The 26,607-nt window shown below is 39.4% G+C and overlaps 1 protein-coding gene across 6 annotated transcripts in view; it reads right to left on the bottom strand.

Annotated features, from left to right (window-relative positions):
- MSRA (methionine sulfoxide reductase A) overlaps positions 1-26,607 on the bottom strand; it is a 329,836-nt gene that overhangs the window by 102,153 nt on the left and 201,076 nt on the right. For all 6 annotated transcript variants that reach the window (XM_016160905.2, XM_016160906.2, XM_016160907.2 and 3 more), the window contains one exon: positions 5,833-5,937. In XM_016160905.2, the coding sequence (XP_016016391.2) occupies positions 5,833-5,937 (105 nt within the window). The remainder of the gene's footprint in view (positions 1-5,832; positions 5,938-26,607) is intronic.

Here is a 26,607-nt window from a genome sequence, read left to right as displayed (position 1 = left end):
TCCTTAATAAGACCCCTGAAACTCAGCTTTTCTAGAATTGGCAAATTCCCTAGAACAAAGGTGTTTTAGTCCTTTGTTCACGTGTCTGGCGAATTTTACCTGGTAATTCCTAGTCATTTTGTCAGCTTTTTGATGAGATACTTTTAATATGTTTTTATATCTTGTCCTACATTTTGAGTTGCTTTTAAAAGTTGATCTGAATAACCTAGACTGTCATTTCCAGCACCTGGAAATGCTATTTCCTGCCAGTGTTATCAGCTCTGATTTTGCTCTTAGCTGATTTAGTATTCTTTTACGTGAAGTGATAGAGTGCTTCTGACTCCAATTCTTTTTATTGATTTTATATCATTTCAGCAATTTATTCAAATTTTAAATGACTTAACCATTCTCATCTAAAATATGTAGAGTTCTTCCTGGTTGAAAGTTTTTAAAAGCCTATTTGAACTTTCTCATCTTGCAAATCCTTAACAGAATTTTAAAATCGTAATGGATATTTCAAGGAGCTCAAAAGGATACTATCTTCACTGGAGAATATGCTGCTCTTTCAGTCATGGGGTGTTGTGTTTTCTGTTGGTTGAGAGCATCATGTAGTAATTTGGGACAAGGTATCATAGATGGAAAGAACACAAGGTTTGGAATTGTAGTCTTAGGTCCAAATCCCAGCTCTGCCCCGTAATACACAAACTGGCTCATGGCAAATTACTTTGCTTCTCTGAGCCTGTTCGTTCATCTGTAAAATGGGTCTAAGACCATTTATTCACAGGTTACTTTAAGAATCAAATGGGTTCACATGCATGTAAGCACCTAGCACCATGCCCCGTCCAGAGAAAACACCCAGTAGGGGTCTTTCATTCTGTTTGTAGGCACCAAACCCTTAAACCCTGACAGCACTAAAAAGGCAAAGGAAAAATGTTAAATATAAGCTCTATAGTATTATGTGAGAGAGGGATTTGCAAGTGCAAATAGCACATTTGCAAATAGCAAAGATACTACGTTCATGTATGATAATGTTATACAAGGAAAAGTGCAACTGAAAGAACAATTAATAAAAAAAAAAAACAGTTAAATTCTTTGTTTCATTTTTTTCTTTTCTGAAATTCTTAAAAGAATGAAGTCCCTTTCAGAATTCATAATGCTGGGTTTGGGTCGTTTTTGCATTTTATATGTGTGCAGCTGTTCCTCCACTATAAGTATGCACATCTGCTCATTAGCAATACAATATAATTTCCACTGTCTAATTATTTGCAGATGATTCCTTGTACATGATCTAAAAAAAAAGTAGTCCTTCAAAACTGGTGACTTATTTAAAAAACTAACTTAAAAGGGTCAGCACAATGAAGTTCAGATATTAATTTGGCAAGTTCAAATATATGAACGCCACACTTAATTGCCAACTTGATGAGAAACAAAAGGAAAATAGGATTTTTCTCTCTCCAATTAATGTTTCCCAGTAGACAGCATCAGGGGCTCGCTCCTCTCCCGTGCACCTGGAAAGAGGTTATGAAACAAACCTTCTCAAGATAGAATGAACCAATCGACCCCAGATTCTCTGGGGGCCTCCTGAGAACAACCCACCTAGAGGGATGCTTCATGATGAGTGGGGAGCGAGGGGTGTGGGATCAAAGGGCACTGAATGCAGAAGAGTCCTTGGGGGCTCTAGTTCTAACCAGGGCTGAGGAGCTGCATTAATCCCCTATTCACGTCTCTAAGGGCTAAGGCAGCAGGCCACGTGTGTGGTCCTGGGGACCCATGAGACCTAACACCATAGATAGCGTGGCCTACTGGGGCAAGCCACATGTGGCTTTCTGAGGACAACTGGGAGTTCACTGTGGGAAGGTGGAGGGTGGTGTGCTAGGGAAAGGTGTTGAGGAGCTGACTGAGGATAAAGTGCACGAACCAAGTATAAAAAATGATCAGGAATATTCAGAACATCTGCCGGGGAAAAATGATAGAGAAAGAGTGGGGGAAATATCAGGGTTCAAGAAGAAGCAAAGCAAAGAAACAGGAGCTTGTGCTACAGCTCTCACATAGACAGGATGAGAGCAGTAGCTGTTACATATGGCATCCTTACTCTCTGCCTGGCACTGGGCTCTGCCCAACAGACTATATCCACTCATACATCCTGACACACACTTATGGGATAGGATTTGTTTTACAGATTGGAAAACTGAGATTCATTTGTTCATTTGTTCAATGAGAAAATATTTAATATGGAGCTTCCTTTCTAGAAGAGGAGACAGTTAATAAACAAAGACACAGATCATTCCACCTTGTGATAAGTGGTAGGAAGGAAGGAAAATGCAGCAATAGAGAAAACTGGGAGAGAGGGCTAGGGAGCGCTACTTTCGTTAGGGTGGGTCAGGGAGTCTCAGAGGACATGACACTTTAAGCTGAAGGAAAGGGAGGAGCCAGTCACACCAAGAGCTGTGGGCAAGAAAACACTTGAGTCTTCTAGGAACGGAGTGAACAGAGTTGGGGAGGGGAAAAAAGAGTCAGGAGCTGAAGTTGGAGAAGTAGGCACCAATCAGCCAGTCCCTGGCCACGCTGGTCCTTGAAAAGAGCCTGTACCTTATCCCCCTAAAGATGGACAACCAAAAAAGTGCTTTATGCAGGAGAGAGAAATACTTCGTTTTGTGTTTTTAACAGGTCATTATGGAGAGTGGATTGGGAAAGGGCGAGACAGGTAGGAAGCTGCTGTAGCTGCCAGAGAGAGAATGATGGCTAGGACCGACGTGGTCGAGTGAGGACAGAAACCGGACCTGGCAAGGTGAGGTGCCTTTCCCAGCCCATGCGGCTAGTATGTGGCAGGCCTGATTAAAGCCACGTCTCTAACCCGAGAGCCACGCTCTTAACGGATTTCATTAAAGACGTTTTAATTAGGGGAACATTTTAATTAAGATCTTCAGAGGAATGACTGGGAGTTCATCACCAGCTTATAGTTTAAGGCTGTTTTAGTAAAGATATGAGTTCAGCTGTTGTAAAGTAATAATAATAATAAAAGGCCTGAACTGAACCAAAATAACAGTAGCTTAAAGAAGGCAGTTTTGTCTTCTCTTGACCATGTGGGTCCTAGCTATCATTATCTCTCATCTGGCTGCTACAGCTTCCTACCTGTCTTGCCTTTTCCCAATCCACTCTCCATAATGACCTGTTAAAAGCGCAAAACAAAGCACGTCTCTCTCCTGCATCCAGCCTGGATGTTGACTTTAGAACCTTTTATCTTGCAGCTCCTCAATCACAAGGGTGAGGTCCCCATCCCTGTGGTCCAGATGATTCACCACCACAACCACATGCCACTTGCATAAAGGAAGAATGAGGAAGAGAACACCCCTTCTTCTAAGTGCACACGACCCAGAAGTTGCACACGATCAATTGTACTCTGGGAGTCAGAATTTTGATACATGACCATACTTAGCAATAAGCAGTCTGATCAAATTTTGTCTTGATTGGTAGCTGCATATCCTGCTAAAATTCTAAAACTATACAAGTGGGGAAACTAATATGGGGTCAAGTAGCAACCTCAGCCAGAAGGCCACGGCTCCCTCAGGAGTGCACTGGAGCAGTCCCATCTGCGGCCACGGTCCCCTGGGAAGGCCTGGGGCTACTGCAAGAGGCCCACAAATCTGACTGTGCAGGAGACATGTCCCAGAAGCTGTAGAATTCATTATGCACATAAGCATTTCCATTTTCCAGAGGTACGTGACATTGTGTTGGCTAATAAAACAGGCATCGAATTCAAAGTATGATTAAATTCATAGCAGCATTTTAATGTATTCGCTTTCAAAAAGATACTAAAGGCCCAACTATATCATATAGGTGATCCATGAAAATATTTATCCTTAGAAGTAGTCTTCCTGGTCAGGAAGCTTGGGCCCTGCAGGTGTAAGGGAAAGAAAATAAACTTGAGCTTCAGGCAGGGCTGGATCCAGATGCTGCCATCAGCATCAAGCAAGTCATTTGGAGCCTTTTTGGAATGTTATCAGGCCATATATCCCCAATTTTAAACCCCAATTCTTAATTCTGAATTATCAAGAAACCCCCTAATCAAACCACCAACAGGTCTTAAACAATTTTTGTTGTCCTTCACTCCATGTCTGAATCAACGGTAACACTATTAACCAAATGGCTTAAGACCTCTGATTTGTAGAGCCAAAGGCACATGGTTAATAAACAGCTACTCAATAAAATGAGCACAATGAGCACAATGATTATTAGGGTTGAATAAGTGGATTAGTCAGGATTTTTGTTGCAAATAATAAAAACCCAACAAACTGGCTTAAATTAAAAAAAAAAAAAAAAAAGGAGGGTATCTAGTAGCTCTCGCTGCTCGGAAAGCTACAAGGAGAGTTCTCAAAACTGGAGGAAGAGCTGCAGGAACGACAAGTCTCAGGGCCTCAGAGCGTCCTGAAGGTTCTCTCTTCCCATCGCTCGCCTCTCAGCGTCTCTGCTCATCTCCCTCCCTTGCTTCTCCCAGGTCAGGCTCTTTGCACACACCCAGCACCGTCACTTTGTCACTTCGGCATCCCCCACAAAGTGAGAACACTTTTTTTCTCTCATACAACAGTTCCAGGGAAGGACTAATTGTTCCCGCCTGTGATTCGTCCCCCAACATCAAACCAAACTTTACTAGAATGAAAAGTCTGCTCCTGGCCTCCTTCCCAGACCTTCACCATCGTTGGCGGACGTGCCTGGGTCCTGGGCCTGCCTGACCCTGGCTCCTTTATCATTTTGCAACTCTTGACTTGGCTCTGACACTTGCCTTCTGGCAAATCTCCTCGTCATTGGGTTGTTCTCAGAACCAGAACTCAGGATGCACTAACCTGTGCTGCTTGGGTCATATTAAGGATGTACCACAAAACACAATGAACATTTGGAAAAACACATCCATGCATCAGGAAACAGTCAACACGGCATACTTGCCACACAGAAACCTGACACCAAAGGGAAATATTTTGATAAATAGGTTGATTACTAAATGAACAGGGTTTGTAAAAATCACATCTACTATATAGGACTTTTCAGTTCGTAAGCTTCATAATATCTGATCATATTGTTGGCAAAACAGTGCTTATAAGGCTGTTAGGATGAAATCTGGAAATTGCTCCATTATCAAATATTACAATGATATCTGCCAACATAGAGTTTCTGCTTGTATGTGCCTTCAATAAGATTTCTGGCCACCATTGTTTATAGCTCAAATATATTAATATTTCCATATAATGAATTCCAAAGAAAACAAATGAAACCTTTAAATAACATAAACAAATTTACCTATGTCCAAATATACTTCCATAAGAGCATGAGTTGTAATAAAGAGTTAATGAAAAAAACATAACACAAGCATTGTGGACCCACTGAATACTGCATTTTACCTTTATGTTCTTTTTTATCACCTACAGACATTTTTTTTTTTAAAAAAACCTGATAACGTCAAAAGATGAGAAAGGCTAAATTCAGTGAAATAAAGGAACCATAAATCAGGAAAACTTTGGAGCTGCTAGAAAGACACTTTAATTTTGTAGACAAAGGACTGCATTAAGGAGGAATAATGCAATAATCAAAGGTGAACGAATCTCTATTGTCTGGCTCTTTCTCTGTGGGAATTTTCCCACCCCTGACAGCTGTAAAGGGGGGAGGGGTGCAGACGGTGGCTGCGCCTTTATTCTCTCACCCTTTTTCTCCCCCGCCCCCCCTCTTCTCCGTCAATAAATGTCTGCAATCATATTCTTGAGCTCCTGTGTGATTTCAAGGTTCATCTCTTCCATGCAGCTCAAACACTAATTATCCCAGCTGTAATTAGTAAGATAATTAAATACTGGCTCACTCATCTACCTTGGGTCGGGTCATGATTCTCCCAGAAGACCTTGAGCAGTTCCTCAAAGCTGATGTGTTCTGGCTGGTACACCACTCGAACTACTTCTGCATGGCCAGTTTTTCCTTGAAAGAAACAGAACATACAACCAAAATTTACTGACAACATCAATTTATTACAAGTTATTTGTTTCAGAAAAAAACCACCAGACCAAGGCTAAAATTCTTCATGCTGGAAGAACGGTGGGAGCATAATTGTCCTTTTGCTAATGCTTCCATTTTAAGTCTCTGGAACTGGTTCTTTTTCCATAAAAGCATATAGCTATCCTCTAGCAAGCTTCCTGAGGATGATGGCTGCTCCACTGTACTTTAATTTTTTTTTTTTTTTTAATTTCATGAGAAAACAAACTTGGGTTTTCATTTTTCCAATCTCACCCTACAAAATCTTTTGGATCTACTCTGATATAGTGCTCAAGATTTGAAACTCTGCAAAGGGGAGTGAAACAATTTATTTTTATCATCACCCCACGCTATAGGTAGTGAGCTCAGCTGCGATACAGAGTAAGATGATGCCAGAAAGAGACACCTGTAAAAAGCAGGTTTGTTACTTGTTCACATTAGATAAATTCACTAATGAAGGGACAATTCGTTGTGCTGCCAACACTAATGCAAGGGTCAGGTTCGGACCCCCAGTGGGGCGGTAAGTGCTTTCTCAGCCTAATTTGTCTCTGTGATAGACAAGTACTGTATCAAATGTCTCTCTCCAGTACCCATGCCCATTCTCAAAGGTGGTCCCCAAGGTTCTGTGAATCAGTGAAGCGGATATTCACTTGTACCTATGGAATTCATGTCCTTCCTTATTTTAGAGTGTTAGAACATAGTAAATAACAGACTCCTCCATGCTAACATCATCTCTACATTAAAATTTGTTTTCCATCTCTTTTTGGTCACCTTATGTGTAGTTAAGAATTTAGCCTAGTGCAAAGAGATATCTGACTTTCGCCTTGGCCTCTGGAAGGTAATCTATGTCATACCCAATTGGAGTGTCCTTCTTTAAGGGGAGGCTGGACACGCCAATAGTCTTAGGGCCAGGGCTGAATTTTACAGAAGGGTTGGCCAGATCCAACAGTGATAGGGTCAGAGCTGGCTATGCTGGGATAACCAACCATGTGGTGAAAGATGGGGGCTTTGGGAATACAGTTGACCTAGAAACTAAGTTCAGTCATGTGGACAATCAATCAATCACATGCATACAATGAAGCCCCAGTAAAAACTCTGGACACCAAGGCTTGGGTGAATCTCCTGGTTGACGATACTTGCATATTGCCACGCGTGGGTGCCGGGAGAGTAACGCACCCTGACTGCACGGGAGAAGACACAGAAGGGAGCCCTGGAACACTTCCAGGCTCTGCCCTATGCATCTCTTCCTTCGCCTGATTTTTTTCTCCCTTCTCTTTCTTTTCCCTGCTAAAAAAGTGAGGATAACAGCGCTCAGTAAATTCTATGAGTTCTTCCAGCAAATTATCAAAACTCACAGCAGTTTCAGCAATGCCTTGAACTTGTACCTTAGTTTACAAAAGTGTTTTCCCATTTGTTGGTAATCTCACCTTCATTCTCACAACTATCCAATGGTATAGACAGGGAAGGCAGAGATCTCTATTTTTCAGATGGGAAAACTGAGATACAAATAGGTTACATTTGCCCAAGGTTGCATAGCTAATAAATCTCTGGACCATAAACTGAAAAAGTACCTTTTGACTTACTGTCCAGGATTCTATCCAATACATCACAGCAAGGAGAGCAAAGTGAACATGAATCCAGAACAGGAGAGAAGTCTGTTCACAATCTTTAATCTTTTTTTTAATATTTAAATTTATTTCTGATTGTAGAAACAATAATTTACAAGCAATATGAAGCTTAGAAAATGTGTGAAAGTATTAAAAAGAAAATAAAAATCACCTATACTCCTACCATATAAGTAGTGTCGATTTTTTTTATACATCTCTTCCTGAATATGTACAAGATACATACACACACACATGCATATCACCACATAAAATATGTTTTATTGTAACCATTACATCATGCTTTTTCTACTTACTAGCATATTGTATTTCCCCATATCACTGAAAAAAAATTTTAAAATGCCATTTATAATGCCCATGTAACACTCCAAATAAGGTTGTACTATTATTTATCCAATCATTCCTGGTCATTGGGCATTTAGCCTAAATCTATTTTTAGTGATTTAGTGAATGTAAATATTTTTTCACATTTCTGAGGCTGCCTCAAAGCCATAGTTATATAAGCAGCATTTCTAAATCAATGTTTATAAACATTTTTAAATTTCTTGACACCTCGTGCCAAACTGCTATTCAGTAAAGTTGACCCAATTTCCTCTCCCCACTAGCAGCATAAGTGAGGGCCAGTCTCAGTCATTCTTACAATGTTTTTAATCATTAGCAATTTATAGCTGCAATACTATCATTTTATTTTCAATGAATTTAATTATTAGAAAGAAAAAAGTCATGTTTATTAATAACTTTAATTTCTATTTGCTCTAATTTTCGTAATGTCCTTTTTATATTGGGTTATTAATATTTTATTATTAATCAGTCTACATAATTTTAATTCAAATACTGTAGTCATCTAAGTTGAGCATTGAAGCAAATTTTATACTAACATGAAGAAAATGATGGGGAATTATAGGAAGAAAATATATTAATAATCGTGATTATTATAAAATCATTTTTATCTACTTTAAAATATTACCATTTTGTACTCTGAAATGTTTAAATAAATTATTTAACTACATAAGAATTAAACCTTCTAAATATTAAAAATGGCAACAATATGTTACAGACATGACAAATATATTTGGCAAGAAAGACACAGAAACCACACTAGAAATATAGACAGAAGGTGTAAACAGGCAATACACATAGAAAAAAATAAATGTAAATCAAGACAAAAAATGCTCAAGATTTTTAATGATAAAAGGAAATAAACACATATTGAAACATTAATATATACCCATCTCTTATTACATTTTGTAAAACAGCTCAAAAGTATACCTAGTGCTATAAAACTGGCTTCCTTACATGGCTGGTAACAGGGTAATTGACTACCCTCAAAACCCACTGGTTTACGTAGCAAGAGCCACAAAGATTAAGATAATTTACCCTGACTAAGTGGTCAGGAAATCTGTCTCAAAGATGTAACTCCAAATAATGGAAAACATATATAAACACACGAAAAAATTCACTCCATCATTATTATAATGGTAGAGTACTATAAGAAAGCCAAAAGTCAAACAAAAAAAAAAAAAGAAAGAAATTTTGGTATAATCACATGGTGAAATATATGTAACCATTAAAATACAACCTCCTAACCATAGTAAAAGCTGTTACTATTTACTGAATACTGACAAAATGGTGGGCACTTTACCTATTTGATGTGTTTTAATGCTCACAACAATTTTTTTTTCTGTTGTGGAAAATACACATAACATAAATTTCCCATCTTACCCATTTGTAAGTGTACAGCTCAATGGCATTAAGTGATTCACATTGTTGTGCTACTATCACCACTAGAACTTTTTTCATCTTGCAAAACTAAAACTGTAGCCATTAAACACTAACTCCCCATTCTCCCCGTCCCCAGCCCCAGGCAACCACCAGCCTAATTCTGTCCCTTGAATTTGACTACTCTAAGTATCGCATTTGAGTGGAATTACACAGTATTTGTGTGTGTGTGTGTGTGTGTGTGTGTGTGTGTGTGTGTGACTGGCTTATCTCACTTAGCATAATGTCCTCAAGGTTCATCCGTGTTGAACCTTCTATCAGAATATTTTTACCTTTTTTAAGGCCGAATAATATTCCATTATATGTATATACCATACTTGGTTTATCCATTCATCTGGCAATGGACACTTTATTTGCTTCCACCTTTGGCTATAGTAAATAATGCTGCTATGAACATAGGCATACAAATATTGCCCACAACAATTTTATGAGATGTGGACCCCATTTTACAGATGAAGAAACTGAGGCCTCTCCACAAGTATTCTCGCACAATGTCTCACAGCCAGTAAGTGGCAGGATCCAGTGAAGAGCCAACCAGGTTTTAACCAGAGGTGAAGCTCAGGCTCAGTCTATGACCCTGAGCCAGGCGTAGATGCCTGAAGCCACCAAATGACAACAAATGTCACATGGGCAGTGGCCCAGATAAAAAAACACAGCTGTAGGGTAATTGACATCCAGGCTGTCAGGACAGTTTTCCAGGATTAGGTTCTTCTTTTGTGGCAGCAATAAGGGGTCAGGAAAAATTTCCACTCACCAGCAAACACTTTCAGACATAATCTGAGAACTGACATTATTTGAAGAGAGGTCTAAAAAAGCTTGGTTGTTTAAAAGAAACTATTACCATTAAAATTCAAGATCCATCTGCATTGACAAACAATGTAGAGAAGCCCTCATCAAACTCACCTTTAAGTTTCCTTATTTTATTTCTCCAAAGTACAAGACCCTGTGTAAAAATACACAGTGCAAATGATCAAAAGGATTAAGGGGGCTAGGAACCACTTACAGAAATGCTCATGCCTCCAGGAACTCACCAATGTGCTAGGCTAATTTGATTTGAGACCAATCTGCAAATACTTTCTGGTGCTTCCAGAGATAAAAGGCTATATCTTAAAAATACTTCGAGCTGTTTCTTCACAGAACTTTGTGCAAATAGCATAATAGATGTGATGTGCAAACGTGCTTGTTAACAATTCACAGCAGCATTATAAGTGGTTTCACATTGTTGTTCAAAAATATCTTGAAAGGAAAAATGAAAAGAATGAATGTCCTCCCTAAGCATTTCCCAGTGTCACTTCACCCAGTGACAACAAAGAAAGGTGAATGAATGCAGAGGGGTAGATTATGGGCAGTCATTCCTTATAAGACAAAACATTCCAGGAGAGACATAAAGGAGAGTTCAGGCATTCTGTAGTCATCTAAAGCCTTGCAGCTTCATAGAACCAGGTGTTTTTAAAGAGAACCCTAAGATAAATCAGCCTGTGTCACAGCTTTCCATCCCATGCGGGAAATGTTATCTTTAGCTCTTCCAGGTTCACATGATGAGTTTTTGCTACATCAAGCTGGTTAGAAGAGGAGAGAGAGCAGGGAAGTGGCCTACTCAGTAGGATCAGGCATGTACCCTGACTTTAATAAATACATACAGGTCAGAAAAATCTTTGTGCTGAATTTCTTTACCACTTACTTGGTCCTAGATGACGGTCCATGCTGACCCCAGCACTGCTCACCTCCCTAAGGACCAGTCCCCTAAATGGAATCATACATACATGCTCTGCCTCTCTGCTCCTAACTACTAAATTCTATGAAAATCTTACCACGTGTCTTACGATGGACACAGAGACTACTCCGAGAAAGGTATTAGATACCATTAATGCAACTTTAACACTTGACTGTGTGGATCAACACTCATTTAATTTACTCATTGATTAATATATATTTACTGAATACCTACTAAGTTCCAGGCACTGCATTAAGTGCTGGGGATTCAACGGTGACAAATGTTAATGTGGCGACATCAAAAGACTCTTGTGGCATGGGTGTTACCTATAGTCTGGGTCCAGGTAAGGAATTGGTCTTTAAAAGAAAAAGATCTGATCTATTTTATTTATGCTAAAAGCAAGATGGTGGGCAAAAGTGAGCTATAGTTTTTTTTTTTTTTCCCTTAAATAATAGTCATTCTTCAATTCCCCTCATCTTTCCCAGCCAACAAGACCCATCCAGACTGTTAAACCAAATCAAAGATCACACAAAAAGATCCAGGTGTTCGAAGGGAAAAGGGGAGCCGTGGATGACTAATACCTCCCTTCCTATACAAGATTCAAAACACTACTTTTCCCTTGCTAATTAACTACAAAGAGGTAAGATGTCAGCTCAGTTTCATCTCCAGCTCCTGCAGATAGAAAATGTGATTTCCAACAATGTACTCATTATAAAAAAAAATCCTAATACATCAAAATTGGATGCCCTGTGGAGTTCATTACAGGATTTGAGGAGTGTCTATACTGTCATTTTATCTTGGCTTTTTTTCTTTTGTCTCATCAGTCACTTAAAGTGTCCAAAGAGAAACGTAAGCTTTAAAAAGCATCCTATTGATTGAAAAGTAGAACAAATACTGTTAGAGCAATTGTAATTTTTTTTTTTTTTTTTGGTCCACCATGGGGAGACATAGTGGGGAATTTTAATCCTCTGGTGTGTATTTAATACGGACACATCCTTCAGAGATTATTCTCTCAGAGGAGTGCTATAAATACAGTTGAGAATTTTATCGAGAAAATTCCTCAAGAAAACAATAAACTACAACCATTAATTCTTCATGCTAACAGAGGTTTCTTACTGCTACAAAGCTAACTGGTAGGTAACTAGTCTAGAAGTCAGCAGCTCACGAGTTTCTATATTCAACCTGCTGATTACAGAGGCTGGCCTTTACATCCTTTGAGCTGTTCCCCCCACCCCCCCCCCACCCAAAACATGAAGTATATGAAAAGGTCTATGTAGCTGGGCTGATCAATGTCTATTTCCTAGACCAGCACCAGCTCCCACCCTACCACAAGATAGACAGGCAATATTAGCAAAACTAACCTGCCAAGCAGAGAATCACTGTACCCTTGTAGCTACAGTTTTATTAAATGGCCTGATTAAAATTTAAAAGGGTATTATTGTACACTAAGAAACTATGGTTCTTCAATGCTACTAAATTATGCAAAGTCCAAAACGAGTCCTGCTTATATATTGTTATCAGTGGGCAACACAAGAAGAGGGGTTCCCAACCCTATGTCCTAGAATCATTTGTGAAACATTTTGAAAAATACTCACACCTCCCACTTCCTCCACACTGGAATTCTGATACAGATGATCTCGGGTCAGCCCTGGGTATATGTATCCTCATAAAACTTGACATGGGCTTTTGATGCAAAGTTGAGAAAGGAAACTTTGAAATTGGGCATTTGACATATGTGGCTATATCAAGGGAGAGAAACTGGACAGAGGTTTTTGTTTTGTTTTGTTTTGTTTTGAACAACGTCTCAGGATTGTAAGGGACTCGGAAGGTCATATAGCCAATGTCACATTGTTTTACGACCATTTCGAGTGATAGGGCACATACTACTTTACAAAGTAGCCATGTCATTGTTGGCACGTCCTAACTGCTGGCAAGTTTTGTCTTTACTGAGTCAAGTCTACCTCTTTGTGCTAATCCAGGCTGTGCCTTTTGGCATCTTCTCACTTCACAATGACTACTGAAACAGCTGAAGGCGTAGGACATCATGGGGCAGACAAATGGGTACTGACTTTGGAGCCAGAAGATCTATATTTGAGGGCATAATCTACCAGATAAGCCGCTTCACTTCTCTCAGTCGCAGTTCTCATGTGTAAAATGGGAACACTAATAACTGTCTCCTCAGTCTTAGAGTATGGCTGAGAGCATTAAATAACAGATATAGAAGGACTAGTCTTTCCATATCCACATACCACTAACAATGAGCATGTCATCGTGGAACTTTACTCTGAAAAGCCAAAAGCCATCAAACATTTAGGATCTAGGTTAAAACAAACAGAACTACATGGCCTGCTCTCCAAGCAAAGATGAGTTTCTTTGGATAAGCTGCCAAGGGCAGGTTTCCCTAAAAGTGTATGTGTTCTAAATCAGAGTGAAAAGATAACTAGAGAACCCCTGAAGTCATGATAACAGAAGGGGTCTTTAAAACCAAGTCATGTGTTTTTTCACATTCTTCAAAAACTATTCTCCACTCATGATAACAGGGGTGAGAAAAGGGCTTCTGTTGAAGCTCATCACTGTTAACACTGTCGCTGCTTATGCGGAATTTCCAGAAGAGCCTGATATAGTCTAATTCAGGCATTCTCAATGGCATGATATCACTTTAAGTCATCCAAAGACAATAACTGCCTATTCATTGGGCATATAAACCACATTACGGTTGCTTTTTAAGTGTAAGTGGTAGTAGCATATTCTCCCAGGTTATATGGTATGTTATTTATAAATATGCCAAACAGGAATGACTTGGCAAGGTCATCCAGATAGCATGGCTCTGACTTATTTATATCTAAATGCATTAACAATAAATATAACTCTATGCTTAGTTTAAATATTTTTGAGAAGAATGGAACTATGAACCAAGGCTTTAGATTTGTACATAACTTAGCCCCATGCCAAAATACCGTCTGGGAAAAGTCTTGCCTTCATCTATCTATTCAGTACCAAAAGCATCAGTCATTTTGTATCAAAAAAATAAATAATCCGACAGCCTTATCTTGAAAGTGTATCAACAAGATGAGCAACAGGCTCAATTTTAACTTTACAACCATGTAAATATTAAATAAAAACTTTAAAATTTCTATACAGTCTAACCAGCTGATTCTACAAATTTAGTCAAACAGTTGAATTTAGGTATTTTCAATAGCGTGAAAATATTAAGAAACACTGGTCTAATTAACTCAGTTAATACATCAGTATTATCAACTTACCACAACTCCTGCTTCATTTTCGTTTCTGGATGAGGCTTATAATAGAACGTAACCATCAGTAGAGGGATTCATTCAACAAGTTGAGCAGCTAGCATGAGCTCTGGGCACTCTTTTGGGTGCAGCTAATACAATTGTGAATAAGACAGTTCCTGGTCTAAAGAAGCTCTGAGTCCAGGAGGGCAAAGAAACACGTAAGTAGGAACTTACAGAATAAAGCAAATACTGCTGGGAGAGGGGTACACTCAGAGTTCTATGGGAGCACACAGGAGGAGTACCAAGGCCAGCCTTGAAGAGTCAGGGAAACTTCTCAAAGGAGAGGACAACTCCAGGGCTCTTAATACTAAGCTCTATGTTAGCCTCCTTGACCCCTACGCCTCTCTCATGACAACTTCGCACCTGTCAGAAATCCAGGTGGTCCAAAACAAAAATGGGGAGCATTTACCTAGACTACATGCCTTTGCTTGTAGTTATTTTAACCTATGAAGGAAACAGCCCCTGAGCAAAAGTTCCTCAGGATGCCAATACCGAGCACATCACATTAGAAGGGTGTATGTCCCAAAGGGGCTGCTATAGGAACTAACACCAGCGTCCCAATTTTGGACTTCAGGTAGGTTGTTCCACATTAACCTAACTCTGCACTGGGCTTTTCTGTGCCTCAAGATGAATTGTGTTTAATAAGCATGTAATGATGATGACAGTATTTTAGATTTGTGCTATTACAGATCACAAAGTACTTTCATATGCATTAATTATCTATTAAGACTTCATAGTAACTCCATATATCATTACACCCATTTTACAAACGAGAAAACCAGGACTCAGTGAGGTCAAATTATTTGCTTAAGATTACTGCGTAGGTGCCAGAGCATAGTAGGTTTGAGTCCAGGCTCCAACCCAGTCTATTGACTCTATAACCTCACGCTCTCCCTGTACATGCTGGAGCTAAGGGTAACCACTAAAGGATTGTTGCCTATGACCACCTATAGATTGATATTCATCTATAATTTGATTGATATTGGAAATCTTTTAGCCTTGATTAGCAGATCTTTGATGACAGCCAGTAATTAACTCAGGAGCCTGAAGACATGCCCCGAAGAACTAAACCAAACGGTTTCAGCAATGAGAAGCTGAGACTCTGGGCCAAGGGCACTGACAGTGCAGGGACAACAGTTCATTTGAATAAATTAATTAACTCCTCTGAGTCTGAAGTTTCTCATGTGCGGAGCAGGTACAGTAAAAATGTCAAAAAGGTGCACCGTAAGTATTACACACACACACACACACACACACACACACACGCACACACACACGCACACACACATGCGCATACATGCAGGCTTTGATAACTATAAAGTGCTTCAATACTTAGTTTCCTCTTGTCTCTCTGTCCCATCCTGGTGAGAGAGTAATTCAATGACATGAGCCAGGGTCATGTCTACCTGCACAGCACTAAGCCAATGATAATGACAAAGCCAAAGAGGTGTGGTACTGAGCCTGCTCTTACGGAACTCAACTAATGACGCAAGACAGAAAGTGCCAGGAGCCACTGGAGAGGTACAGGTAAATGCTTCGGATGTTTGGAAGGAAAGAAAACAGGGAAAAGGTTTCCTAGAGGAGGTGCATTGACCTGGACACCAAAAAATGGGTGCGATTTCAACATCCAGAGCTGAGAATGGGGATGTTTCAGATGATGAAAATGACAAGTACCACGGTGCAGAGAAGGGAAACCAGAAGATGGAAACAACGGCCCAGACTAACTGACCCCAGCACTCCTCCTGGCAAACAGCGTTCCGATGCCCACAGCACCACAACACCTGCCACGCAGTCCGTCCACGGGTACCCTTCTGCTCCCACCAGCTGGGGGGTACACTCACCGAGTTAACTGTATTTGCTCCAAAGCCTGTTTAAACCTATTTTATTTTACAATGAAATTACAAGAAGAAAAGAAAGTTTTGTTTCTATTAAGAGTTAAGTTGAATGCTTTAGAAAAACTTAATAAATGGAAGTTGTTCAAAAATGCTATCAAAATAGGTGTGGGCAAGACCACCACATACAATTAGGAAGGGTGATGGTCAGGGGCCAGGGGAGCTGCTGTTAAATGCGTGTGGAGTTTCAGGTTTGCAAGATGAAGAGAGTTATGGAGAGGGATGGTGGCGATGGTTACACAACAGTGTGAACGAACTTAATACTACTCAAGTGTACACTTAAAAATGGTTAAGTTGGTAAATTTTATGTTATCCATATTTTACCACAAATAAAAAGAAAAAGAAAAATGACTGAGGAAGAAATCATAAACTCTAGATTACTTCTGTGCTCAGATCACTTCACACACCTTTAAATTCTCCCTTGATTTTAAAGAAAGCAAAACTAGAAACTAATGATAATAATAATGGCAAATAGTGCTTACTCTGTACTATGCACAGTTCTAAGCAGTTTACATATATTAACTTATTTAATCTCCCTGAAGAGCCAATAAAGGAGGTGCTACTATACCCATTTCAAAGATGAGGACAATTAGGCACAGAGAGGTTGAATGGCATGACCAAGATCACAGCACTAGTGAGTGGAGTCAGAATCCGGATAGAAGAGTCTAGCTCCAGGCTGTGCATGCTTCCCCCACCGCACTAGGAAGGGGACAAGGAGGCTCTCCAGGGGGAGGACCCAGCATCAAGAGAAAGACATTGACCTGAATCCAAAGGTTGGCACCAGAAAGTATGTTTATTTAAGTTAAAGAAAATTAAGATTGCTGCAAACTTTTTCCTTTTAATGATTTACCCGCCCTTTAATCAATTTCCTTAATAAACAAATTATCATCCAAGAAAAGCAGTGGATAAGGCACTTCTACTCTAGTCATTCTATCTAAAGCCAAGGGTCCTATTGCAGCTGGGAGGCAAGCAGTCAGCCACGCTGGTCATCCCCAGGAAAGAACGGCTCTGGCTGCCGAACTCGCAGGGACACAGTGTCCTCCGCCAAACATGGGGAGACAGCTCTGAAATCAGCTGATGATGACATGTAGGTTTTATATGACAAAATGTAGGATTCACTGTGTGTCACTGGAACCAAAGAGAATGGCTGGATGCATCTCACGTGGTTTATTGGAATAGAAACTTCTGTAAGAAACCTTTCTAAGCAGGGAGTAAGCTGTGTGCGTGTGTGTGTGTGTGTGTGTCTGTGTGTATGCCCACACTCACCCGATACACAAGGCATGTGCCTCTGAACATATAATATGTCTTCATCTATCATTGGAACTGACCAGGCTCTCGGGGAAGCCTTCTGGGCTAGGTTTAAGGAAGTTCCTGGAACTTAAAATGGGATTCTCCCTCTCTTTGTCTTCAAAATAGTCTGCAAGCTCAGTGCATTTTCTAAGGGTCAGCACTGACCTTAATTTTTTTTTTTTTCAGGCAAGGGTGGGAGCGGGAGGAGGTTAGTTAAATTAAACCCAAGTCTTTTCCTCAACCAATTATAAAGAGGAGTTGGGAGCAGTCTGCTTTTCTATGCTTTTGATGGAGAACTCTGAATTCCAAGGATCAAAAATAAAGACTTAGTGGCAAGAAAGTGAGTTGATAAGAGCTATGGTATTTCAAGATTAACTTAGCAGCCCTGCGTGGACGGTTTTGGTGGCGATGGGGTCTGGAGGCAGCGGTAGTAATTATAACCTCATCCCCACTATTCTGGGTTTACCCTCATCTGCATCCCCATCACTCACTGATCAGAGAACAAACTAGAGAATGTGCTAAAAGCTTCGCACCAAGCACAGTGTCACCATGGCTGCTTCTAATAGCTGGGACTGCAGAAACCACTGGGCTGGACACCAGTGGGGCATAGAATGGACATCTGTGCCCTCAAAGGCAATGGCACTGGCAAAATGAGGTTCTACAGGTTTGTTAACATGAAAAATTATCTGGAAAATGAATCTTATCATTATTACTTGGTAGATATACATTATACAGGTCAGTATAAATTATATTCCTTAATCACCAAAATAACTAATAAAAATAAGTTCAAAGTAACTTTCAAAATATAAATTTGAAGCTGCAGATACCTCGATAACTATTTCTGTACTATGTTCTCTATCTTGGCCCTTCTGTGAATTAGGGATAATTGTACTTACCAGACACTTACATCAGAGGTTGGTGAGAAGATAATGTGTGTAAAGCTTGTTGGTTTTTGCGGATGAAAGGTTTTTGATTAGTATAAATTATAAATTATTACTATTCATTAGAAATAACAAATGAATTATTTCAGCTCCTAATGCATCTCTGACATCTGCATGCTATTGTACACAGCAGGATGGTCTTGAAGAACACGCCCTGTTCACAGCACTGCTATTAAACAAAACTACATCCCTCCATCTTAAAAAGAACACTTCAGAGCAGCCTGAAAAACCTGAAAAGTCAGTCCTATATTCCTTTGTCCCTTTATCTAAAAAGCAGAAAAAAATATATAATTAGAAATGTGGATAAGAAGCCTTTGCCATTGTGCTAGGTTATAAGCTTCAGATGTTTGGATCCCGGCTCGATAATGGCCATCGTCTTGATCAGCGCCCCTTTACAAAGCAGTCTCCTACTTCACAGGCAGGGTGGGGTCAAGGTCTCTGGCACAGGGAAGAAAGTGAAATTTTCCGGAGGAGCCACTCCATAGAACCTAGTCATTGTGTAGATTTGATACCATTTTCCCCTGTGGCACATGCCAGAGATTGTCTCTTAAAGACCATTTCTTATCTATAGCATTTTCTAAGGTATGTTATATATGGTCTACTTCCTCCTACATTCACTGTACTTAATTGCTTCAGAATCCTGCTTTCTCAAAATTACAGTCTAAGCCTTGTGTGCTAGTTAGCAAGTACTGACACATTCTCAAGGTTGTATCATCTCAGTCCATTTGTATACAATTATCTATGAGAGTGGCAACTGAAAAATTATGTCCGTGTCAATGTTCCCCATTAATTTTCATTAAATAGAATCTCTTTAATAAGTGAAACTTTATTATTCAACACTGCCAATGACGAGAGAGAGAAGAAGGAGGAGGAGAAAAAGGAGGAGATGGAGATGGGAGAGGTAGAGGGGGAGCAGAGAATAAAAATTAGTAGATACAAATTTAAAATAGTTTAGAGCTATTATAATTTACTGGCAATTTCAGCAAAAAATGCTTTCTTCTTTGGTAACAGCTTTATCGAGATAAAATTAACACACTATACAATTCACTCATTTAAAGTATACAATTCAATGGCTTTAGTATATTCACAGAGTTGGGCAACCATCACCACAATCAATTTTGAAACCTATTCGTTACTTCAAAAAGAATCTCCATACCCTTTAGCTCTTATCTTCCAAACCCTCCAATTCCTCCTGTCCTGGGCAGCCACTAATCTGTCTCATTTCTGTATGTATAGATTTCTGTATTCTGGACATTTCAAATACATGGAATCATACACTATATGGTCTTTTGTGACTGTTTTTTTTTTACTTAGGATAATGTTGTTGCATGTATCAGTATTTCATTCCTTTTTATTGCCAAATAATATTCCGTTGTATGTATATATCACATTTTATTTATCCATTCATTGACTGATAAACATTTGAGTTGTTTCTACTTTTTCACTATTATAAACAGCCAAATAATGCTACTATAAAAATTCATGATTAAGCTTTTGCGTGGACACAGGTTATCATTTTTCTTGAGTATGTATCTAAGAGTAGAATTGCTGGGTCATATAGGAACTCTATGTTTAACATTTTGAATACTTAAAAATGAATTATAATGAAAACATTACTATCAAAACTATTGAGAGGCAGCAAAAGTGATTCCTTATGGAAATTTATAACTTCAATTATATTATGAGTAAGGAGCAAAAAGTAAAAAGATCAATGAACAAAATAAATCAGAAAGAGAACAGTGGAATAATGCAAATATATTTGAAGAAACTAAAAGAAGAAAGATAAACTAATGAAACATAAAATAAACATTCAATAGAAACGGATCATGAGGTCAAAAGTTGATCGAGAAAAGAGAGTACAAATAAATTATATTACAAATAAAATGGGACCATAACTACAGATGCAGCAAAGATTAAAAAGGCAAGAAAAAACTATAATAACTTCATGTCAATACATTTTGTAGAAAAATATAACTTTCCAAAACTGGCCCACAAAGAAAGAGAAAGGCTAAATTCTCTTTAATAACCATTTTAAAAACTGGACTATTTAAAAAAAAAAAAAAAAAACCTTCCCAAAAGAAAACATGAGGTCTTGATGACTTTACAGGTAAATTCTAAAGAAGAGTCAAGACAGATTATTCAAATCTTATACAAGTTCTTAAAATAACAGGAAAAAAGGAAGAGGCAAGATACAAAATGCACAGACCATAAAGAAAAAGATTAACAAATTCAACCACATTAAAATTAAGAACATGTAGTCAAAAGACTCAATAAAGAATTTTTAAAAAGAAAGCCACCAGAAATAAAAATATTCACTATATATAGAATTGTCAAAGGATTAGCATCCAGTATACATAAAGTACTCCTTAAAATCAAGATGGAAAAAGACAGAAATCTTAGTAGGATAAAAAAAAATTTGGACCCTAAAAGAGGTCCATCCTACCTTGGAAATCAAAAGCTGCAGATACTCTACAACTCGAAATTCCATAAGGAGTCTAAAGATACTCTTACACATAGATACCAGGATGTGTGTAAGGATGTACAAAGCAGCCCTGTTTATAATTTTTTAAAATGGAAACAACCCAATATCTATCCATCTGTAGGAAGTTGAAAAACAATTTGCAGCATAGACATCCAATAATATACCCTCATCGGGAAAGCAGTAATAAACTACAGCTATGCAGCTCAATACGGGCGAATCACAGGAACTAAATGTTGACTACAAAAAAACGATGCATGCAAAAAGCTGTATAGTATGATACCACTTATAGAATGGTCCAAATGGGCAAAACTAAGTGACACATTGCTTTGGGATACACAAGCATGTGGAAAGACTACAAAGATAACCAAAGGAACAATACACATCGCATTCAGGGAGTGGGCAGCACTGGGAAGAAGGCCTGGGACACAACGGGAAGGGCTGAGCCCAGGGCTTTGACACTGAGTTGAGTGATGGGTTCCTTTTAGTAATTCGATTTGATTCACTTTATATACTCACTTTAAAATGAACTATGTATTTTCATGGATCAAATATTTAATCTTATTTAAAAAGAAACACCTAATGTCCCTGGAATATCAGCCTTACAGCTGCTCTTATTGAAAGAAACTATGGATATTAACCTTTACTTTTCATTTTAAGAACAAGTTATCTCAAACACCTCATCTAAGCATTTAACTTTAAGTGCACATACAAGTACACAGTTAATTACAAGTCTACTAATTTTTTAAGTTATATTGTGTCAATCTAGAACTGAAAATCATCATTTTCATTATAGAGGCCATGATTCAAACCTCTTTTTCTCTATTCTATTAAAAGCTACTCTTCAAAAGTCTTGTAAATAATAAAACCCAAAAGCTGGCTTAGAGGTTGTTCAATGACTCTTGGAGGGTGTCTGCTGGGAAGTTAACCTTAAAATGAACTATGTATTTTCCTACCACAGATGGTGCCTGTGGAAGGACTGGATTAATTAAAAACTCAGACCTTGAGATGGGAGTTGTATTGCTCACAGCTGGTGAGGTCTGAAGACCTCCCACTGACGGCTTTCTGAGAACATCATAACTCCTCTTCTTAGCCAGGGAGAGAAAGCTTGGAGTGAGAGAAGGGGAAGTGGTCGGCTTCTTCATGTGTCACTTTATCCTCCTTTTCAGTCATTCTGACCCCTCTGTAGTTGGGACCAGAGTGAGAAGACAGGGAAGAGAAAGCTCTGCCTTATATGGTGGATGACGTTTGCAATCTGCATTATGGGCTGAACTGTGTCATGTGTTGAAGCATCGTGTATTGTTAACCCCTAATACCTCAGAATATGACTATATTTGAGATAAGGTCTTTAAAGAAATAATTAAGTTAAAATGAGGTCATTGGGGGTGGTCCCTAAGTCAATATGACTGGTGTCCTTACAAAAAGAAGAAATCAGGACACAGGCACACATGGAGGGAAGACCATGTGAAGACACGATGAGAAGATGGCCATCTACAAGCCAAGCAGGGAGGCCTCAGAAGAAACCAACCTTTCTGAGGCCGAGCTCACATATCTAGCCTCCAGGACTGTAAGAAAATGAATTTCTGTTGTGTAAGCCATAGTGTGTGGTACTTCGTCATGGCAGCCCTAGGAAATTAATACATCTGGTATCGGGGTTCTCTCTGTATGGAGTAGGTGGATAATTAAAACTTATTTTTCACTGGGTAATTCTGTAGGTGTCTGGGGTAGCCTCCCTCTCAGAACCTCTGGCCACAGCTCACAGAAGGTAGGCGGGGCCTTTCCTCTGCCTGCTCCAGCTAGCAGTTCTACCTGATGCCTGACCTCTTGGCTTCCAGCCATCAGCCCCACAGGTATCCTCTGTAGGAGTCCTTGTGCGCCTCCAGTGGTCCTCTTGGGAGAGAGACTTTATAAAAGATCCCAGGCTGGCCCTGCAGCACAGGGTCCAATTCTGGAAAACACACACCCTTTCCCTGCCATGGCAGAGACACAACTAGAGCTCGGTCTGCCCATGTCTTCTTTCCATTCCAGGCAGCTCTTGCCACAGCCTTGGCCTTCATCCTCCATGGGCAGAAATTACACACCTTACATTTCCTGAATTCCAGGAGCAGATGTTCAGTTCTTCAGCAGCTCTCCTTGGGGCCTCCTTCCCTTGGCTTGAGGTGACATTAAAATACCACATTGCTGGCTCTCGTTAGGTATCGGGTGTTGGTGGGAGTGCCTCATTCTTGAACAACTCCAGAGAAATCCTCTCTCTCAACTCTTCCTACCCCTTCTGTCTAATGCTGGTATAGAGCACTGTACAATCCCCTAGAATCTCCTATAAAGGTGATTGAAAATCTCCCTACAGAATGTGAGGCTTGGCACCGCCTTCTTTGTTCTAGGTTCTGGACTCTGTTGACTTTAGTGAGTAGAATTAACTTCCAGTGCCACTTTACTTTCCTACTGCCTACTGTCCTATATGATATGGACAAATCTAACAGCAGAAGTGACTGAGAGACAAAAACTAGATACAAGCCAACAAAGGTGTGCGCCAGGCTGGCCCTCCACAGCTTCTCTTACAGTTTCAGTCTCCCTTCAGTTGGTCTGGATCATTTATCCCCAGAGTGTTGCTGTTCCCTGCTCCCCATGTAACAAAGCAGAAGAACTAGCCTATTCGAAGAGAGAAATTTTCGACTAACCATAGAGGCCAGGGGATGGTGGAGCCTGGGATTAGCTGATGGAGGAACTCAGGGATCCCTACCTTCTTAAGGGTAAGAACAAGTCTCATTCTGCCTTTGGACCCCAAGCAGATGGTCACTGAATGTTCCTTAAACTGAATCCTAAATACGTAGGCCTTTGAGAGCCTGACTAACCTGGGGTCCATGGAGAAATGAAGAAACTCATGAAAACTGGAAGCAACTGATGGATTTTTATTAGTCAGTGCCAGAACATTACACTTATGCTGTGTGTGTGCCATCTGATTTACCTCAATCTTTCTTTCCTGTTAGACGTTCCCACCACTTCCTAACACTGCTCCTCACACACACTCTGTGCTAAGATCTGGACTCACCTTCCTCCCCTCCCCCTCGATCTGCCCAGTGTCAGCTCTCACATGACACCTTTCTGATTCTCAGCCAGAAATCCCCTCTCACACCTCTGAGTTCTCAGAGCTTTCCATCTGGATCTGTTGTGTGGCCCTCAGAGCTTTCTGAATTGTCTTATTTCTTCCACCAGATGATGAGCTACTTAAATTACAACAGTTGTGTCTTGTGGACTTTGTACCCCTCATAGCACCCACACTGACATATACATAGAATGGCACTCAACAAGTGTTGAAAGAACTTTTGTATGCATGTGTTTTAACACTGCACATAATTTATTCTTCAGTGATAGGAAAGACTGACAAAAAAGGTTAACTCATACATTTGATTTATAGGTTTGATTTTACAGTTATTTTGCAGTAAAACAGTCATGTTTATTGATATTTTTAGAATGTAAAAATATGCACAAAAATGCTTAGAAACAATTTTTATATATGCTATTTATCTATGAGCAAATCATATTTATATCGAGTCTATAATAATGAGTGAGATAAACTTGATCATTTTACTATCTACCCAACAGTTACGCACCATCTCCAGTTTCCTTGCTTATAGAACACCAATTTGGTTTTGAGTCAGGTGGTCAGGCAATTGTGGGTAGGCTGAGCCCCTCCAATGGATCAGGGTAAGTTTTAACTGTTGTAACTCTTCATGGCCATTGCATTCCTCTTTTCAGTGACTGGTCTGAGCACAGGCATGGAAACAATTCTTGCCAAAGAGATATAAAGGGATGTATTCTGAGGGATTTCTAGGAAACTCATCTTACAAAAGGACACAAAAATGGAGTGTTAACTCCTTTTTCTTGACAGTGGATACTGAAGTTGAGGACTTGGATGCCTGAAATTGTGGCAGCCATCCAGGGCCAATGAGGAACACTGCCAAAGCTGAGAATGACAGAGTAGTAAGATGGGAGGAACCTGAATTCTTGATGATTTTTTTCAAGCCACTGAATTAACTATCCTGGAACTCCTTGACTTTTAGCTATGTAAAAAAGTACACATTCCTATTTTTAAGCCAATTTTAGTTGAGATTTCTGTTACTTGCTGCCAAAAGTATCCTACTTAATCTACATATCGGATCTCATTAAATCCTCACAACAATGGTGTAAAGCAGACATTCTGCAAGTGAAGCAAATGAAATAGCCAAAAGTTAAATGGTTGTGCCAAGGTCACATGTCTATAAATGACATAACTGGATCTCAAACCAGGTCTGATTCCAAATTTGGTGTTTCTTCCCATGAATCTTGATGACACAAAACACAAAAAACGCCTAGAGCAAGAAAACATACTGTCAAATCGCCCTGACATCCTTAACACATCTAAAGCAACTGCGCCATCGCGGGAATAAAGACTAACCACTGAGGGCAGATATTAATTTTGTTAAAGCCCCCGGGATAATGGTTGAATCACTTAACATTTCTTAATTAGGAGACTCATATTCTTCAACTATAACTTAACACAAGCAAATGGAAGACAAGTCCGAAAACATTAAGTAGCAACCGTTACTATACAGCCATTTGGCATTGTGGGAGATACGTGATAAAGCGGATACTAGCCTGCCCTTAAGGCACGTGTTCACCTAAGAATCTGAGTCATAGATACTTGAAATGGCTAAAGATACACACTAAGTATTCCATTTTATATTCTGATGTCAATAACGGCGTAATAGATGCCAACACAGCATGAAACTCAAATGTAATATGGAGCCCACATTCAGGTGTCAAACATCACTCTATAACCAACACAGTATCTTGTGCCTCCTATGGATTAGGTTCAACCTTATGAAATTGTTACTATCCAACCATATTTTACTAAGAAAATGGCAATTTTGTATGTTTTTGCCTTATTATGCCCAGAAATACAACAGGAAACAAAAAACATTTAATGTTGCGAGAGAGTCATGGGCAGAAATCAGCAATAACAATACAGTAGACGAGTGTCTGGTGGGAGTGTGGATACAGGGTGGGTTTAGAGCACGTGGGGAGACGTTGAACCCAAACTTGTGGCGTCAGGGACGGTTACCCCCAAAAAGGAGATGCTTAAGCTGTGTTCTCAGTAAGAATTAGCTTTGATATGACTGATTTCTTAACCTCTAAGAATATTTATTTCTCCCTATTTTCACCCATGTGTCTGGAGAGCCAGCTGTTTTATAATAATTAATTATTTTAACAGAGTTATGTTGAGTAGCGGACATCAAAGACACATGGTGTACTTTAATCCAAATCACTCTGGCCATCAAGGTGATAGTAAATATTTCTACTTCTACTAATGAAGACGCAGAGGCTCAAACAGATACCCAAGATCATGTAGCCATTTACTAGCAAAGCCTGGAGAGAATTATGATAGGAAATAAGAAAAACAAAACAACAGCACGATCGCCACGTAATCAATGACCTAAATGCCCTTAAAAACAAATGAACGAACAAACAAACAAACAAAACTAAACCACCAAAGGAAAAAATTATTTTAAATGTAAGGCAAAAATCTATTCTGGTACTGAGCATGCTCACAAGGCCACCCC

This window comes from Rousettus aegyptiacus, unplaced genomic scaffold (genome assembly GCF_014176215.1).
Source record: "Rousettus aegyptiacus isolate mRouAeg1 unplaced genomic scaffold, mRouAeg1.p scaffold_m13_p_16, whole genome shotgun sequence".
Taxonomy (NCBI): domain Eukaryota; kingdom Metazoa; phylum Chordata; class Mammalia; order Chiroptera; family Pteropodidae; genus Rousettus; species Rousettus aegyptiacus.
This window is presented reverse-complemented; position numbering and strand designations above follow the sequence as displayed.